This window comes from Mirounga leonina, unplaced genomic scaffold, assembly GCF_011800145.1.
Source record: "Mirounga leonina isolate KUSES-001 unplaced genomic scaffold, KU_Mleo_1.0 Mir_152, whole genome shotgun sequence".
Lineage (NCBI taxonomy): Eukaryota > Metazoa > Chordata > Mammalia > Carnivora > Phocidae > Mirounga > Mirounga leonina.
In genome coordinates, this window is record NW_023270380.1 from 19,338,128 (window position 1) to 19,357,547 (window position 19,420).

Sequence of the window (19,420 nt, forward strand, 5' to 3'; positions counted from 1 at the left end):
GCCCAAATAGATCCTCACTTAAATTATTCCGCTTCAAATTGAATTTGATTTTTCTTTAAAGTCACCTCTTGGTAAAAATTGCCATCACAAAATCATTTTTCTGACGATGATGTGAGTAGCACCAATAGAAATCTCGGGTAGAGCAGCTGCTTCTCCACTTGGGATGTGCTGACGGCCCCACCCAGGCAGGACGGGCTCCCGGACAGGGCTCGGCCACGTGGACACAAGGGCACAGCTACCATAGCCCTCAGGCACTCAGTCATCACGTCCCTAAAAGCACTCCATCTCACGCAGCTCATGCTGCGATACCGGGTTCCTACACCGAAACACCACAGGCTGGGGCTTAAACAGCCATTGCTTGTCCCAGTTCTGGAGGCCTGGAAGGCCAACATCAAAGTGCCAGTCCATCCCGTTCCCGGGAGGGCCTGAGACACCTGCCTCCCGGCCGCCATGGCCCCACATACTCCTCTTCCTGTGTGGACACCGATGCCATCGTGGGGCCCCACCCTCCACCTCTGACCCATTACCTCACAAAGGCTCACCCCCAAGTACCAACACACGGGGTGTTAGGGCCTCCATCTATGAGGGTGGGTGGGGGGTGGGCACATCACATGCCCCAACCTCAAGCTCGTGCCCTGAGAGGCAGCATGGCATCGTGGAAAACCTCTCCCAGGGACCAAGTGAACTTTGGGGACCTCCGTGAACCCGGCTAGGTCTGAGATTTTTCTTAAGGACATGTTATCATGGGCGCCTGGGTGGCTCAGTTGGTTAGGCGAGTGCCTTCGGCTCAGGTCATGCTCCTGGAGTCCCGGGATCGAGTCCCGCATCGGGCTCCCTGCTCGGCAGGGAGTCTGCTTCTCCCTCTGACCCTCCTCCCTCTCATGCTCTCTCTCAAAATAAATAAATAAATAAAATCTTAAAAAAAAAGGACATGTTATCCGTTCCTACCCGGCCTGCCTGGCCGCATTGGTGTGAAGCTCGGACGAGATGCCGGTGTCTCACAGGGTGGGTCCTGCTCCGTCTTCCCCTTTCAGGAGTGACCATATTTGGAGAATATTGCCCAGAACTGCTTCCCCATCGTCGTACCCCAGACAAAGGGACATAGCCAAGACGCACAGCACAGGATGAACAAGACAGAGCCTGCTTCAGAATTACCCTAATTCCTTTCTTTTCTTAAGCTGGGAAATCTGCAGAAACTTCTGTAAACCCATATATTCATTTAAATCTTAAAATTCTTAACTGAGGCCTAGCAGGACATCAACGTGTAACATTTACTAATGCACTGAAGTGCTAAACCCTTGGGGCTAACTTTATCTGACCCTCAGGACAGCTCCCCTCCTCCATTCCCCTTTTCCAGAACGTCCTAGACCACACAGGTGGAGAGTGGCGGAGGACACTCAGACTCACCTTTCCAGGAGCCTCAACAAGGAAATATAATCTCCCAAAACTGGAGAAAAAGGACTAAAAGCAATGGATCTGGGTTCAGCGCGGTAATTCGCTGATGCTATTTCAGAAGTGTGCACACAACATTCATATTTTGACAAAAGCAGTAATTGCTACACTAGAGAAAAAATAGACCAGTCTTTTTCCTGTTCTAAAGTTTAAAAAAAAAAAAAGTAAACAAAACATTATCGGGTTTGCTAACTTAACCCGCAGAAGGGTGGGGAAGCCCACGAATGTGCTTCCGCAGCCGCTCACTTTGCTTACACTGTGGAGGCGCACGCAGGCATCACCTTCCTCCCTGGGGGCACCTCGACCATCCCCCGCGTTCGATTCTGGAGTGACGCCTTCACGCGAGTTCTTTTAAAAATCCTGCTACTTGAAGGTGTACAAATGCGAGTTCAGTCCCTGCCTGAAATACTGGGGGCTCCTAATGCACCCTCGGCTTTGGGGCCCCCTGATTCCTGCAGTCCCCTCCCCCTGGCCGCGCAGCTGCCGGAAGGCCAGTGGCCAAGGCGCATTGTGACGTGGCCAGAACGTCACAGGCACGGACCCTGGGGTTGGGGGTCGGGGGTCGGAGGGCCGCAGCATCGCGGAGCCGGGACCCTCGCTCACACGCCAGGAGCGAGCATGGAGGGCTTGGGCCGCTTCTCCCCGCGCTCGGTGCTGGACCCGGGCGGGAAGCGTGCGTCGGCGGCGCGGCTGCGTGGTCCCGGGGCCAGGACGGAGCCGTGCCTGGGCTCGGGGGCCGCGACCCCAGGCGAGGGGAACGAGACCGTGGCGCCCTGGCCCTACCCGCGCCGCGCGCCCACCGCGCGGCCTGGCCGGCGCAGGTGTTCCGACTCGCCAAGGGAAAGCCGAAGCCTGACCGACGTGGCCGCGAGGCCCCCCGACGACGCCAGGAGGCCGCGGCCCCACGGCCGGCACCTGGAGGACGCCTGGGGCGAGCCCGGGCGCAAGCCTCAGCCCGGAAGCGGCGCGCACAGCCCCGCCTGGCGGCGGCAGCCCCACCTACACCCCCAAGAGCCTCAGCCCTGCCCTCCGGCCCAGGGAGACACGCCCCCGCTTTACCCCGAGGGAGCGTACACCCCCCTGAGCGGGACCTTCGGGGTGGAGAGGGCGCAGAGCGGAGACCAGTGGGCGGTGCCGCTGTGCAGGGGTCCAGGTCACTGGTCCCAGTCCTCCGCTGTCTCGGAGAAGTCTTCCGTGCGGTCTCAAGAGTTCAGGGCGCAGTCAGCGTGCGTGTGCGCCCACAAGAGGGACGGCAGTGATCTGCTGGAGTCGTTAGCCAGCCCGCTCTCCCAGCCCTCAGTCTCCAGCAGAGAGATTCAGAGCCCGCACACCCAGATCCTCAAATGCAAGCTGGAGGAGGCGGTCATGTCCTCCAGGGACCAGAAGATCGTGGCCCTAGTGCTGACCCGGCTCAAGAAGGCCCAGAGGATGCGGGAGCTCCAGCAGCAGGCGGCCGTGGCCTGGGAGGAGCTGAAGCGCTCGGACCAGAAGGTGCAGATGACCCTGGAGAGGGAGCGCAAGCTGCTTCTGCAGGAGAGCCAGGAACAGTGGCGGCAGAAGGAACAGCGCGTGCGGCGGCGGGACGGCCTAGCCAGGAGCGCTCCCCGGTCGGAGCGCGCGCGCAGGGCGCTGCTGGAGAACTCGGAGGGAGCCCGGGCCGTGGCCGAGCCGGCGCCCGCGCCCCGGAGGCAGAGCCGCGAGCTGCTCCTGCAGGAGCCCGAGAGGATGGTGCAGGGCCTGCGGGGGCAGGACGGCCTGCAGCTGCCGGAGGCCTCTCAGCGGAAGAGCCTAAACGCCATGGAGCCCCAGGAAAAGGCCCAGGAGGCCAACCTCAGCTCCCTCGTCAACTACCAGGCCCGGAAGGTCCTGCTGGACTGCCAGGCCAAGGCTGAGGAGCTCCTGAGGAAGCTGTCCCTGGAGCAAAGCTCCCAGCGGCCCCACGAGGCCGCGCGGGGCCTGATGAAGGAGCGCCCGCGAGAGCTGAGGGACAGGGCGCAGAAGCAGGGGGAGCAGGGGCCGCACGTGCGGCGGCGCGCGGAGGCCGCCGAGGAGCAGGCACGCGCGCACAGGCGGCTGCTGGCCCAGCTGGCGGAGCCGAGGGGGCAGCAGGCCCGGAGCAGCGTCCAGAGGAACGTCAGGGACAAGGTGCCGCACATCCACGAGCTCAGCGTCCTGCGGGAGCAGAACCATCACATCCTGAAGCTGAAAGCCGAGAAGGAGGAGAAGTGCCACATCGAGGGCATCAAGGAGGCCATCAGGAAGAAGGAGCAGAGGATGGAGCAGATCTCCCGGGAGAAAGACGCCACATTCGAGGAGTTCCAGAAGATCTCCAGGGCGTCCAGGAAAGAGCACGCCCGCGCGCTGGCCGACAGCTTCCTGGACTGGAGGGTGCGCGAGGCTCCGGGCGGGCCGGGGCCGCAGGGCTGCTGAGAGCCGGGCAGATGCCCAGGGCCTGCGCAGGGGCGAGGAGAGGCGGGCGACCGATGCACTCTCTAATCTGATTATAACTGAGCACTGGTTTGAAAAAGTATATAAAATAGCTGCACTTTCCTCTCATGAACTGGTTCATTGATTGATTCATGCGGGGAGCTGAGAGAGTGGGAGCGTTTAAGAAAAGGGTAATCTGTAGTTTCCATTTAAATAGAAAAGATGAGCTCTTCAGTAATCTTGGAAGCACACATCAGGCCCATTGTGTAGGAACTAGAGAAAAATCTGTAGGACGGGATTCAGTTCTTTTCCTGTCCCAGAACCTACAAATTATAACTGGTACTTCAAAGGGATGTTTTGAGGGATGATAAATAAAATAATCAATGTAAGGTGAGGTGTGAAGTACTGGTCATAAGGAATCTCCAAGAAAGAAAAGAGATTGTGTGACTGGGTGAGTGGGGGGGATTTCTGTAAACAAGTGGATTTGGGAACCCTGCATACTACATCCCCTCTTGGATGTTCATAATGCACCTGAAAGTTTTAAAGGCTCTGAAAAGGCCTGCAGTAAAGAAATTCAACTGTTCAACCTAGAGTTTCTCACAAACTGTGGCACCCCTCTTTCCTCAGATCACTCCATGGAATCGGTGTTCTGGAAGGTGTTTTTGGTGCTTCATTGCTTGGCCACAGCCCCGCTATCCAAGAGCTCACTGGAATCTTCTGCTTTGATTCTTCGCACACTCCCCCTCTTTGGCCAGTCCTGTCCAGTCTTTTGGAACAAAATTCAATTGGAATCTATTTCTCCTCTGTCCCTCCTGAAGGAGGTGGGGGATGTCATCTGTCTACCCACATGGTGTCTAATTGACCTCACCAGCCCTGAATGAATGACTCAGCATGACTCAGGAACATGACATTTTCACATTAAGGAGCTACAAGCTGAGTAGGATTTAACCCATCACATCTCAAAGCTTCTATCAAAAAATCATACAGGTTTTCTTCAAAGCCGCTAATGTTACATTTGTCTTTAGAAAAGAGGGAAAGAATGAGCCCGATTGTCTTACTAGGATTTTTTGAAATGACATGAAAAGTAACCTGGCCAGGGATTTTGTTCAGAGGTCAGCATGAGAATGAGTCCTAGTCTCACCTTTTCTTTTTATTTTATTATTTATTTATTTGAGAGAGAGAGCGTGGGAGTGGGGGAGGGACAAGCAGACCCTCGCTGAGCACGGAGCACAAGGCGGGGTTCAGACCCACAGCCTCGAGATCATGACCTGAGCCAAAATCAAGAGTCAGTCCCTCAACGGACTGAGCCCCCCAGGCGCCCATATTCTCATGTAGTGGGGACCAGAACTTCCTCCCTCTTTCGTGTCCCTCCCCTGATCTGGGAGCCCCCAACGAGGCCTCCTCAGGCCCTCACTCCTTTGCTCAAAAAATGCTCCTACATCTTGCCTCAATTTCCAATCTACTCTCTCCTGTTCCCCTGAGTTAATCCGCTGTTTTGGCCACATGCCAGGTGCATTCCTGGCCTTGTGGGAGAGTGCGTGATGTTTCAGACCTCCCAAGAATCTAACTCCTCCTCTTGATGCAGCTGATCTATGGGGAAGTTACCTTCCTGAGCCTCAGCTTGCTCATCTGTAAAGCAGACTTAAAATTTGTACTTGGGAGGGATGTGAGTAAATAATCAGCATAAGCCGCTCGGCGCAGTGCCCAGAGCCTATGCAGACCCTGTCCTTAAATGTTGCGTTTTATTCTCGATAATATTTGTGAGTTCCTTTCCCCCTGTCTCGACCCCCTTTCGTCAGACCCCGATTAGTGTCCTTAAGCCTTGTTCCCATTCTGCTTCCTCTGTGAAATGTGGGGCACCCTGGCTGCCCACCCTGATGTCACCCTTCCTGGACAGACTGCCTGCATGGGGCACTCAACCGTTGTGCTGGTGGGGCACATCCATTTTGTGATCCGGAGTCACTGTTCAAGATTTCATACCCATGCTGGTCAATATACAGTCAGGAAAACAGTCGTCAAGCAGGATGTTTTGACCCCACATCCATATCCTATGACTTTACCCCCACTAATATTCTTTGCTCTCTCCTCCAAGAAAGAAATGCATACTGTCATTCTTTTATCCAGTTTTCTGCGAATGTGACTGGAAGCAATAATCAATAGAAAATAAAACTTTGGATGGAATATACTTTCCCCTATTTCTACCTCAGAATAAATAAATGTATTTTCCCAGATACACATATACCTTGAAAATCATCTGTGAAACAAACACGAGAAGACTCTGAACATGGAGAGAAGGCCAATGGACCACAGACTCAGGACCTGAGGAACCATATAGAGCAAATGCTCTGGGTTTCCCTTCTACCACACGCATCCCAGACCTGAAGCAGAAGAAGCAGGTGACCCAGAAACATCAACAAGTCTGCTGTCTCTAGCCAAATAAGGAAAAGGGCAGCCTAACAAGACAGAAAACTTTCAGACAGTAACTCCACTCCAGCTAAACACCACAGAAACCCCATGACCCCCACCCTACCCATGCCAACAAAGACCTCTGCCATCATCAGGTTGAAATACGGAGCTCCCCAGTGTCAGTGGAGACCAAATAGGGAGTTGAGACTTCCAACCCCCACCCCACTCACCGCCACCTCCACCACAATCACCACGACCACCCACCCCCATGCCCATGACCTCTATGACCACTCACCACCATGCCCACCACTACCATGACCACCCACCACCACCACCCAACCCCATGCCCACCACCACCATGACCACCCACCACCAACTCCATCCACTACCACTACCCATCCCCATGCCCACCACCATCATGACCACCCACCACCACAACCACCACCCTGCACAACCATCGCCACCCACCCCCATGCCCACCACCACCATGAACACCCACCACCAACTCCACCCACTACCACCACCCATCCCCATGCCCCCCACCACCATGAACCACCACCACCCATCACAACCACCACCAACTCCACCCACTACCACCATGACCACCCACCACAATCATCACCATCCACCCCCACCATGACCACCCCCGACTCCCCCACCACCACAATCACCACCCCCACCCATCACCATGCCGACGATCACCATGACCACCCACCACCACGACCACCACTACCACCACCATGACCACCTACCACCATAACATCCCACTCCCCTAACACCACAGTCACCACCCCTACCCATCACCAACTCCACCCACTACCACCCCCACCCCCAATCACCATGAACACCCACGACCACAACCATCACCACCACCATGCAGTAACAGGGTGCCCCTCTTCCTGCCGGGTGGTGTCAAAAAAGGCTAGTGGACAGTGAGAAGTTTCATCACCATCCAGCAGCCAGGGAGTATCCATGAGGCCCAAGGGGAGTGAGTACTCCCACCTCCACTCAGCAGTGATGAGGAACCCCACATACACTGCAGGTGACAATGAAGCCTGGGTGGGAAACTGGACTTCTCCCTCCACCAGGCAGTAACGAGGCCTCAACCTCACTCCTTCTGGAACAGTGAGAGAGGAAACCAGATAAAACAGAAGGTTTAAATAAGGTCTAGTCTTAGGAAACTCAAAATGACCAGGTTTCAGTTGAAAATCACTCGTCATACCAAGAACCAAGAATATCTCAAATTGAATGAAAAAGACAATATGAGGATGACAAGTGGGAGAAATACTAAAGATTCTACAGCAGACACAATAAAAATGCTTCCATAAGCAATTATGAACACACTTGAAACAAATGAAACAAACAAACAAAAAACAACACCTAAGTCTTGGCAAATAGAAAGTCTCAGCAAAGAAATAAAAAGTAAAATCACCAAATGGGAAGTTTACAACTGGAAAACACAATAACAAAAATAAAAAGCCCAGTGGATGCGCTCCACAGCAGAAAGGAACAACAAAAATCACCCAATCTGAGAAACAGAAAATTTGCTGAAGGGGAAAAAAAAAAAGCCTTGTGGACCTGTGGGCCTATAACAAAAGATCTAGCGTTCAGAGTGGGAAGGGAGGAGAAAGCCGGCAGGGCTGAAGAGGTACTTGAGGAAATAACGGCAGAAAAATTGACAAACTTGGTAAACGAACTAACCTTACATATTCCAGACATTGCATGAACCCCAAGAAAAGGGCAAACCCCTAGAAATGCATAAAGACACATCATAGTCAAATTTGTAAAACTGAAGAAAAGAAAAAAATTCTTTTTTTTAAAGATTTAATTTATTTATTTGAGAGAGAGAGAGCAAGAGCAGGGGGAGGGGCAGAGGCAGAGGGAGAAGCAGACTCCCCACTGAGCAGGGAACCTCATTCAGGGCTCTATCCCAGGACCCTGGGATCATGACCTGAGGCGAAGGCAGACGCTTAACCCACTGAGCCACCCAGGTGCCCCAAAAAGAAAAAAATATTGATCAAAAGAATGAGAAAACAAGCCCCAGACTAGAAGAAAGTATTTCCAAAATAGTGGCTATATTTTAATATAAGAGAAAATCTCAAATTAGTCATCTAAGCTCCCACCTCAAGAACTTAGAAAAAAGCAAAGTACACCCAAAGCAAGAATAAAATAACAAAAGAGCAGAAATCAATTAAACTAAAAACAAAAACAAAGACTGAGTTCTTTGAAAAGTTGGATGAAATGGACAAACAAAAAAGAAAAGCGAGAAGACACAGACTCCAACATCATAAATGAAACCTCGATATCTCTATGGACCCTAAATACATTGGAACGGTAATAACAGGGGACAACTGCACACACGTAAATTTGAGAACTTAGACAAATGGACCAAGTCCTCCAAAAACACAAACTACCACAACTCACCCAATACAAAATAGATCACTTAAACAGTCCATACTGCAAATGAAATTAAATTCATAATTTAAAAACCCTCCCCCCAAATTTCCAGGCCCAGATGATTTCACTCAAGAATTTCACCAATACTTGGGACCCCCAAGTGGCTCAGTGAGGTGAGCATCTGACTCTTGGTTTTGGCTTAGGTCATGGTCTCGGGGTCGTGGGGTCGAGCCCGGACAAGCTCTGTGCTCAGCGCAGAGTCTGCTTGCCCCTCTCCTTATGCCCTATCCCCACCCCACTCTCTGTCTTTCTGAAATTAATTAATTAAATAAAATCTTTAAAAAAAACAAAAGAATTTCACAAATACTTAGAGAACTGACACCAATTCTGTACAGCCTCATCCAGACAATAAAAGAGGAAGGACCCCTTCCCAGTTTGTGTCCAGAAGCTAGTGGTACCATGATACCCAACCAGACAAGAACAGAACGAAGCAAACCAAAGACCACACACTGATGTCCCTTATGAATGTAGACATAAAAGTCCCTAACAAAACATTAGCAAATCACATTCGACAATATATAAAAAGAATCATACACCACAACAACATGGGATTTATTCCAAGAATTCAAGGCTGATTCATTCTTTAAAAATCAGTCACCATACCAATAACTCACATATTAACAGGCTGAAGAAGAAAATCACAAGAACATATCAACAGATACGGAAAAAGCACTTGACAAAATTCAACACCCATTCACGAGTAATTCTTTCAGAAAAATAAAAGAAACCTCCTCCACTCAGTAAAGAGCATCTACAAAAAATATACAGCAAGCGTTACACCCAATAGTGAGAGAAGAATGCTGTGTCCCAGGATCAGGAGTAAGGAAGGATGTCTATTCTCACGGCTCTTGACCTTCGGCTGGGGGTGGGGGGAGGAAATCAGAGGTAAGATTAGAACAGAAGAGATAACGCTACCCCTGTCTGCAGATGACATGGGATCTGTGTGAAAACCCTGAGGAATGGGCACAAATCTTCTCATAATTGGGTTCAACAAGGTCACAGAATAGAAGATCAACATAGAAAAATCAATGTCTTTCTATATACTATCAGTGAACACATGGTCACTGAAATAAAAAAAAAAAAAACGATACCATTCACAGTTGCCTAAAAAAGTACTTAGATGTAAATCTAACAAGACATGTGTAAGACTTATCTGCTGAAAACCACAAAATGTGGATGAAAGACATCAAAGAAGACGGCCATAAACAGGGGGCCATACTGTCCATGGACCAGAAGACTCAGCGGAATAAAGATGTCAATTCTCCCCAAGCTCACGGACAGTTGTATTGCTGTTCCCTCCAAAATCCAGGTAGGCTTGTTTGTAGATATGGACAAGGCTAGTCTCAAATGTGCACATAAGAGCTAAAACAATTTCAAAACAGGGAAATGCCGTGAGAGGAATCGGTCTACCCAACTTCAGGGCTTGGGACGTAGCTGCCAGATCAGGACCACGTGATACAGATGAAGGGATAGATGCATACCGCGGTAGAACAGAGTAGGGACACCAGAAACAGCTCCACACAAATACATCTAATTATGATTTTTGACACAGGTGCAAAAGTGATTCAGTGGAGGAAGACAGCCAATTCAACATAACGTTTCTGGAACAAGTGGGTATCCACAGTCAGAGAGACAGAGAGGGAGAGACAGACAGAGACAGAGACAGAGAGGACAGAGAAGACCTGCAGCCCAAGGGTCACATCTTATACAAAAATTACCTCAGGGGCACCTGGGTGGCTCAGTTGGTTAAGCGACTGCCTTCGGCTCAGGTCGTAATCCTGGAGTCCCAGGATCGAGTCCCGCATCAGGCTCCCTGCTCGGCAGGGAGTCTGCTTCTCCCTCTGACCCTCTTCCCTCTCACGCTCTCTGTCTCTCATTGTCTCTCTCTCAAATAAATAAATAAAATCTTTAAAAAAAAATTACCTCAGAATGGATCATAGACTTAAATGTAAATTGTAATACTGTAAAATGTTTTAGGGAGAAACATAGGAGAAAATCTCCAGGATCTAAGGTTAAGCAGAGTTACTAGCCTTGACACCAAAAACACCATCCATAAAAGAAAAACATAACTTGGGCCTCATCAAAATTGAAAACTTTGTCGTGAGAAAGGGTCTGTTAAGAATGAAATGACGAGTTACAGAATGAAAAAATGCAAACTGAAACCACAACGGGATATCACTGTTCACCTATCAGAGGGGTTTAATGTAAGAGACAGGGACCCCACGAAATGCAGAGAAACCAGATCCTCAGAGGCTGTGCGGGATTGCAGTGGACCGTCCTCTCTGGAAACCAGTTTGGCAGTTTCTTCAACACTAGAGATGTAATTACTACATGACTCGGTGATGGCGCTCCTGGCATCTATCCTGAAGAAATGAAGACTTACGTTCATACGGGGACCTATTCTTGGATGTTCCTCACAGCTTTGTTCACACTGGCTCCAAACTGGGTTAACCCAGATGTCCTTTGATGTCTCAGAGTGTAAACAAACTTACCCACCACAGACACCACTCAGCAGTGGAAAGGAACTGACTATGGACACACACAACAACTCGGATGAATCTCCAGAGAATTGCGCTGAGGGAAGGTTACATAGGAAGTGTGTGACTGCCCTTCTAGAACGTGATGGAAAGGACAGGACTGCAGACGGGGAGGGCAGAATAGAGCTGTCAGGGTCCAGACGGAGCACAGTGCGTGCGTCCCCGAAGGCAGCCGGAGGGGCTCTTCTGTGATGAAAATGTGCTGCATCTGCACCTGCTCGGTGTCAGTGACTTGGGGGGCGGGGGTGAGAGGGAACATTATACCATAGTTTACAAGATGTCATCATCAGGAAACCCTGGGTAAAGGGACCCAGGATCTCTCTGTATGCATTCTTAAAACTGAACATGAAACTACAATGATCTCAAAAGGTTCCTCAAAGCAAAAATAAAACTCACATTGTTTATTGCTGGAAAAAATAGCATTTTCGTTGGTGACAATGAGAACTTCAAAAATTGACCCCAAGATAACAAGATTTGGTAGAAAATTTTAACACAAGGTAAACTCAACAGTGGCTCACACTGCAAATAGAAACAGTTGTTATCGACTAAAATTAAATGATAGAACCAGATTTTCTTTAGGATGCTTAGATCTGTAGAATTTGCAGAGATGGAACCTGGCAGAAATAATTCCCACAAGAGAAAGCTCACATAGCAGAGGCTCTCATTGGTCACACTTGGTATCATCAAAAACACACCGAAAAATAAATGCAATTAATCTCAACGCAAAGAATGTCTTAAAACTGAAAACAAAATACAAAAATGTGGAAGTAATGACTGTACCATTTAGAAAACTGGCCACAGAATTGAATTGGCTTAAAGGAGTTTGGGTTGGAAAGTTCTCTCAGTGAAAGTGTACTAGCTGGTATTCTGACTTCCACGGTGTCTACGAACGGTGGCTCTCGGCTTACTATGGTTCGAAAGGAGTTTTCCGATCTACGATGGTGAGAAAGCGAAACGCATTCAGTAGAAACCATACTTCGAATCTTGAATTTTGATCTTTGCCTGGGTTAGCGGTGGGCAGTACGATCCCCCCAAGATGCTGCACAGCAAACATGAATCACACGATCACGAGGCTCAGCAACCGATTCACCGATGACCATTCTGTCTTCACTCCCAGTACGCTATATTCAATGAATTCCACAACATATTTGAACATTAAATTCAACATTTATTATCCAATAGGCTTTGTATTAGATGATTTTGCCCAATGGTAGGCCAACCTAAGTGTTCCGAGCACGTTTAAGGTAGGTGAGGCGAACCTAGGACGTTCGGTAGGTTAGGCGTGTTACACGCATCTTCGACTTACAGTATTTTCAGCTGGTGATGGTTTGTCGGGACGTAATCTTATTGTAAGTCAAGGAAGATCTGCGCCTATCTGATCAAAACTGTGGGATCAAAACATCCTATCTTCTAGTAGCCAAATCTTTTTTTTTTAAAGATTTTATTTATTTATTTGACAGAGAGAGGTAGAGACACAGCGAGAGAGGAAACACAAGCAGGGGGAGTGGAGAGGGAGAAGCAGGCTTCCCGCGGAGCAGGGAGCCCGACACGGGGCTCGATCCCAGGACCTGGAATCATGACCTGAGCCGAAGGCAGACGCTTAACGACTGAGCCACCCAGGCGCCCCTCTAGTAGCCAAATCTTATCGAATGCTTACTTTGAGCCAGGCACCAGATGCACATTAGACTTTTAAATTCAATTATCTTCTTTAATTTTTAACCTCTGTGGCATAAGTCCTACAGTATTTCACAGATGAGGACCTGAGGCATAGTGAGGATGAGCAGGATCTCTGAGTGGCTCCTGCTGTGGGTGGCAGTGCTGAATCTGCACCCAGTTCTTTGTGGCTCACCTGCTGTTTGCAAGCATCACATGGCCTCTCAGTGATAGGGGGGAGGACACAGGCTCTGAAACCAGACTGCCCATGTGCAAACCCACGCTGCGTCACTTCACTGATGTGTGACCTTGGACAAGGTCATCACCCATCCATGCATCAGTGTCTTTATCTGTATAAAGGAAGTAGAGTATATAATCCATAGGGTGTGACAATTAAACGGTTTAACACGTGTAAGGAATGCAAAAGAGTGGCTAACATACAATATGAATGCCGTGTTCACCTTTATTATGTAATATTTTCTTGAGTCTCATGCTGGACCCAAATTTTCATTTAAAAAAATCTGACTTGCATATGGTTTCACTTATTTGTGGAACATAAGGAATAGCATGGAGGACATTAGGAGAAGGAAGGGAAAAATGAAGGGGGGGAAATCAGAGGGGGAGACAAACCATGAGAGACTATGGACTCCGAGAAACAAACTGAGGGTTCTAGAGGGGAGGGGGAGGGGTGATTGGTTAGCCCAGTGATGGGTATTAAGGAGGGCACGTACTGCATGGAGCACTGGGTGTTACATGCAAGCAATGAATCATGGAACACCACATCAAAAACTAATGATGTACGGTATGGTGACTAACATAACATAATAAAATAAAATAAAAAATCTGATTTGCAAGTATGCTCAGAATTTTGGAGGAATGAATGGCAAAGTAATCTAACTCCTGTCAAATCATAGCACACCTGTGTCTTTTACTGCAGAATTTAAAGACTGACAATGATATTAGTCGCATTTGAACTGAAAAACATCAGGCGTTTTGAAGAAATTTCCTTTGGCTCTAGGGGATCTAAGTGTTTCTCCACTGGCTGTGTAATTGAATTAATACCACATTGGACCAGCTTTCATTAATGCTCTCCCTCCATCCTGATCCTATAGCGATTGTGCATGGGGGGAGGGGCGGGAAATGCTGACTCAGGTGAGTGTTCCCAGCATTAACCCCTCCTGTGCTCAGAAGGTCACCGAGATGATCTGGAACTGTATTCTTCTCCTTTCTGTATGTCCCGGATACTCAAGAGTCAATGATGGGCTTTGTAAAAATTATTTTTTGAGACACCAAACATTTGCCAGTTGATTTTGCCTTCTTCAAAACCCAGAAAGCTCTGGGTGTTTTCCAGTTCCATGTCTAGTTACAGGGAGACCCAGTTCCCTTTCTCACAGCACTTGAAACCAGAATAGTTCTATTTCCAGTCGAGTTTTCTGTGCTTCAAAGGGGGCCATTGTTTCACTTTGATGTTGCAGATATTTTAACTCAAAGGAACTAGGTGGTCAGATTTACTGGCAAGCCTACATTTTTGAGGTTAAGCAGAGGTGAGCTAATTCTTGAAAAGGGAGGAGGGACTCCTCCAGAAGGTCCTGAATCTTACTTTCTCCATTAGCCTAGTTATCACTTGTGCTGGTGGACCATGGTGATGGCTCCAAGCCATGACCCTTTCATGGCCTTCAAGATGACAAGGGACAGAAGGTCAAGGTCGCAGTCATGGCACAGCCGGGGAGTCCTGCAGCGGGCTGAATCTGCACTGGCAGGAGCTACCCACTGCTTTATAATCTTTGTAAATATCTTCCTTAGGCTCAGCTAAGAACCATATGTTGGCCAAGACTACCGATCGCTCTCTCCACATGCCATGGGAGATGGCCATCTACAGCCTCAGGCTTATGTGTTTCCTATCTGCAATCCAAGAGGAGAGACCTCTCTGCCTCCAATATGGGAAGCGCCAGGGAAGACTTGGACTGGATCAGGTAGGTCCTAAGTCCTCCCCATGGACCCATCTCTGTGTCCACGCCAGCACTGTAGCACGAAGCATCATACCTGGTCCAGCCTGCGCATTGGGCCTCTCGGGGCGGTTATGGGATGGGGGTTACCGGAGAGGGCAAGCCTGTTCTTGAGCTGCTCAATAGAAGAAAGGATGCTGAGCTCTTGGCACTCAGGAAATAAGCTTCAACACATGAGGTAGCTAGAGAACAACAACAAGATGAGATTTGGGAAAGTACACGCTGTGTGCAATAACCAGCATTTAGTTAGGCTCACTTTATTTTATTTATTATTTATTTATTTATCTATTTATTTATTTATATATAAAGATTTTATTTATTTATTTGAGAGAGAGAATGAGATAGAGAGAGCATGAGAGGGGGGAGGGTCAGAGGGAGAAGCAGACTCCCTGCTGAGCAGGGAGCCCAATGCGGGACTTGATCCCAGGACTCCAGGATCATGACCTGAGCTGAGGGCAGTTGCTTAACCAACTGAGCCACCCAGGTGCCCAGAGTTAGGCTCACTTTAATGGCAATGAAATATTCCCACCTTTCCCTGAATTCCCGTACCCCCTCCCCCTCTATTAATGCAAAAGCAGGCTCCCACTTCTACTTCCCACAGCTTCAGAACAGCTATATGCTTCATAAAGGACAATGTCTTTGCATTGCTGGGGTTACAGAAGTAAGGGAAACCCTCACAGAGACCCAGACACACTCAAACGCACATACACAGAGACCTGAGCAGAGTGGCTCTGAAAACATTCCAAATAACAGCATGTCAAAAAGAGAAGCCAACTCTGAGATTCCCAGTTTAGACCAGGAACTGGAAGGCAACGACCTTGGTCCATCTCAGCAGTGTGCGCAGCTCCTGGCAGAAGCAAACGCAACCCACGCTGGAGTGTGCTCACTTCAAACTCCCGAGGTTTCCACAGATCAAGACCAGCCCAGCACGAGCTCACAAAGACCATCACTCATGGATACAAATCCTAGTGAGTGATAATCAGCAGGAGTAAGACAGATTAGTCCCCGTACAGATGTAAAATACTGGAATTCTCAAAGCCAGAATAGAGAATAGCCACATACGAAATTTTTAAAAGAAAGCAATGGAATCCTGAAATAAGCAAGCAGAAAGGAAGAGCAAATATGACTAGGAAGATTTGAAAAAGACATAGAAGTTTTAGAAATGAAAAATATAGTTTTTGCTATTAAAAAAATAACTCGGAGGGTGAGATAAGTAGCATATTAGACACAAATGAAAAGAGGATCAGTGAAATTGAAGATAGATCTGTAGCAATTTCCCAGAAAGCAGCACCAAGAAAAAGATGTAAAGTGCAAAAGAGAGGTTAAAAGACAAGGAAGATAGAGTGAGAAGTTCCAATATCAAATCACAGTCCAAAGAGGAGAGAGACAATGGGGGAGTGGCCAGATTTAAAGGTACTTTTCTAGAACTCATGAAGGACATGAGTGCAAGGACATAGGAAGGACGACAGTTACCAAAAAGATGAAGAAAAAGTAAATCCAAACCTCAACACATTGAAAATAACATGCCAAACACCAAAGACAAGCCATAGATTTTAAAAGTGTTAAAAAATAATACATCACCTTCAAAGGAATAACAGACTTATGCAATTTTCTCAACAGCAAGTTGAGACAGTGGAATAATATCTCCTGAATGCCAAGAGAAAAATCACAGTCACCCTAGAATTGTTCACCCAGCAAAAATGAGATAAGATATTTTCAGAGAAACAGAAACAGAGTTTACTACCGACAGACCTAAGCCAACAGAGCTTTTAAAAGATGCACTCCAGGAAGAAGAAAAATGATCCTGGAAGAAAGGTCTGAGATGCAAAAAAGTAAAAGTGGGCAAACATTAACATTGTGTGTGACAAATAATACTAACATCTAATTCCCATGACTAACTTATGGAAATAAAAATGCTTAAAAGGAAAGAATTAAAATACTGCCGGCCAACTGTTCAAAGGCTGAGGGAATAAGTGGTTGTGTGGTTTGTGGGAAGGTTGAGGCACTAATGATAGAGTTCAGCAGTTTGCAGGACAAAATTTCAAGCTTCCCCAAGAAAGAATAGAAATAGAATACAGCATAATTGTTAAGCAATTAGGAGGGAAAAAATGGAATAAGAACACAAATAAAAATGTGAAGTTTTAGTAGTCCAGAAGCAGAGGAAAAATGGTATAAGTAGAAAGCAAAAAGCTACAACACAGTAGGAAGACAGTAGGAGGACACATCAGTCATCATGATGAGTGAAAAAGGACTAAACTCACCACATACTGGACCAACATTGTCACAGTAGATGTTTTAAAAGTTCAGCTGTGCGCTACTCACAAGAGACACGTTCAAACATAAGGACAGGAAATGTTGGAAGCAAAAGATATGTGAAGAAAATATTGACCAGAAGAAAGCTTTCTGCTGTTGGAAAAGGAGATCTTAGCAGACAAAAGCATCATATAGACAGAGAGAGTCTCTATATAACAAAGTGTTCAGTTCATCTGGAAGATAGAACAAATATAAGAACTTACATATGTCTGTAAAGCAAAACTGATAGAACACATAGGGAAATTAAACTCATCAGAGCAGAAGATGTTCAAGGTACCTCTTTCATTCGATGGGACAAAAAACTAGTAGAGTTTTAAAAATAGGATCAGCAAGTTCGGTTTATTGGAAATATGTAGATTCGATATAACAAAAGGATATTTACAAAAGTCGACCATGGAATACCAAATAAAGAGTCCATCATCATACAGACTAAGCTCTCTAACGACAGTGCAATTAAATTAGAACTCAAAACTATATTCTTAGAATTTTTAAACCCACTTTTAAAAACTTTGTAGATAAAAAAAGAGAAAAACACATTTTTAAGATGTATTTACTTAAGAGAGTGCTCAAGCAAGGGGAGGAGCAGAGGGAGAGGAGAAGCAGACTCCCTGTTGAGCACCAAGCCCAACAAGGGGGGCAGGGAGGACAAGGGGACTCGATCTCACAACCAGCAGCTCATGACCTGATCCAAAACCAAGAGCCAGACGCTTAACCGGCTGAGCCACCCAGCAGCCCCCACCCTCAGAAATTTTTAAATGTTAGAACTAGACAATCATGAAAATACCATATTCCAAGGCTTATGGCATCATTAACTTTAAAAATAAAAACTGCCAGTTATTTTACCAGCAAAAAAAATGGATTTATTCAGAAATAGCAGAGAATTGCAAACCCCAACAATCAAGCAATGCAAAACCATAGGCAAGACAGCAGAACAAATCAGAAGAGGCTCTTGCATAGAGGAAAGAAGGGGCTGTTGTAAACTGAAAGTCCACTGGAGGAAACTGGGAGCTGGAAGTGTAGTGGCTTCTCATTGGCTGGGATGTGACTGTCTCTCATTGGCTGGGCTGTGACTGTCTCTCATTGGCTGGGCTGTCGCTGGGGCAGGAGGAAACCTTCCTTCCTGCGGTTGGGTAGTAAACCCAGATCACCTGTGAGGTGGGTCTCCTAGGGTTGGGTCTGCGATTCACAGGGAGTGCTTGCTGCCTCCCCAAACAGTTCTAAATGAGGTCTTGGAAAACGTGAAACTACGCAAGCTCCTAGCAAAATTGTCCAAGAAAGAAAGAGATGCACAAATAATGCTAAAAATAAAAAGGAGGGTATAATGAGGCTCTAGTAGAGATGAAAAAGACAAAAGTGTACTGTGGAGAAACTGTATGCCCAAGAACACAGAAAGATGCACGAACTTAGAAGAAATGAACACATTCTTTTAAAATCACCAACTTGAGGGACGCCTGGGTGGCTCAGTCGGTTAGGCGTCTGCCTTTGGCTCAGGTCATGATCCCGGGGTCCTGGGATGGAGTCCCCAGTAAGGCTCCCTGCTCAGTGGGGAATCTGCTTCTCCCTCTGCCTCTGCTGCTCCCCCTGCTTGTGCTTTCTCTTTCTCTAACAAATAAATAAAATCTTTTTAAAAAATAAAAATAAAACATAAAATAACCAACTGGAGAAGAAATAGAAAGTCCAAATAGCTCAAAATCCTTAAAATGTGTGAATCAATTGCTTGATTTGCCTACAAAGAATCACCAGGCACAGACGATTTTAGGTAAGTTCTACCAAACGTTCATGGAACATGTCGGTCTAATCTTATGAAATCTTTTGGGAAAAAAAGAAAAATAACACTCTACCAATTTATTCTGAGTCCACTATGCCTTTAATACTAAAATTCGAAGAATACAGTGAAGAACAATCATAGCCTCATTCATGAACATAAAGGCAATAATCCTTCATAAATAGCAAAATGAATTCTGTGCTTTGTGAAAAAAGATAGCACACCATGACTAATCTGGGTTTATTCCAGGAATATAAGGCTTAACTTCAGAAAATCTGTAATTATCATTCACTACATTAGCATATTAAAGAACAGAACAATATGGTTATTTCAATAGACAGAGAAAACACATTTGATGAAATTCAAAATACCTATTTATGATTTTGTAAAAAATTTAACTAGGT

At 47.1% G+C, this 19,420-nt stretch overlaps 1 protein-coding gene across 1 annotated transcript; it reads left to right on the forward strand.

Moving 5' to 3' along the window:
• The first annotated feature begins 2,070 nt into the window (after nt 1-2,070).
• On the forward strand, nt 2,071-3,882 carry CCDC185 (coiled-coil domain containing 185). The gene has a single exon (XM_035008403.1). The coding sequence runs from the start codon at nt 2,071-2,073 to the stop codon at nt 3,880-3,882; it is 1,812 nt and encodes a 603-aa protein (XP_034864294.1).
• The last annotated feature ends 15,538 nt before the right edge of the window (nt 3,883-19,420 follow it).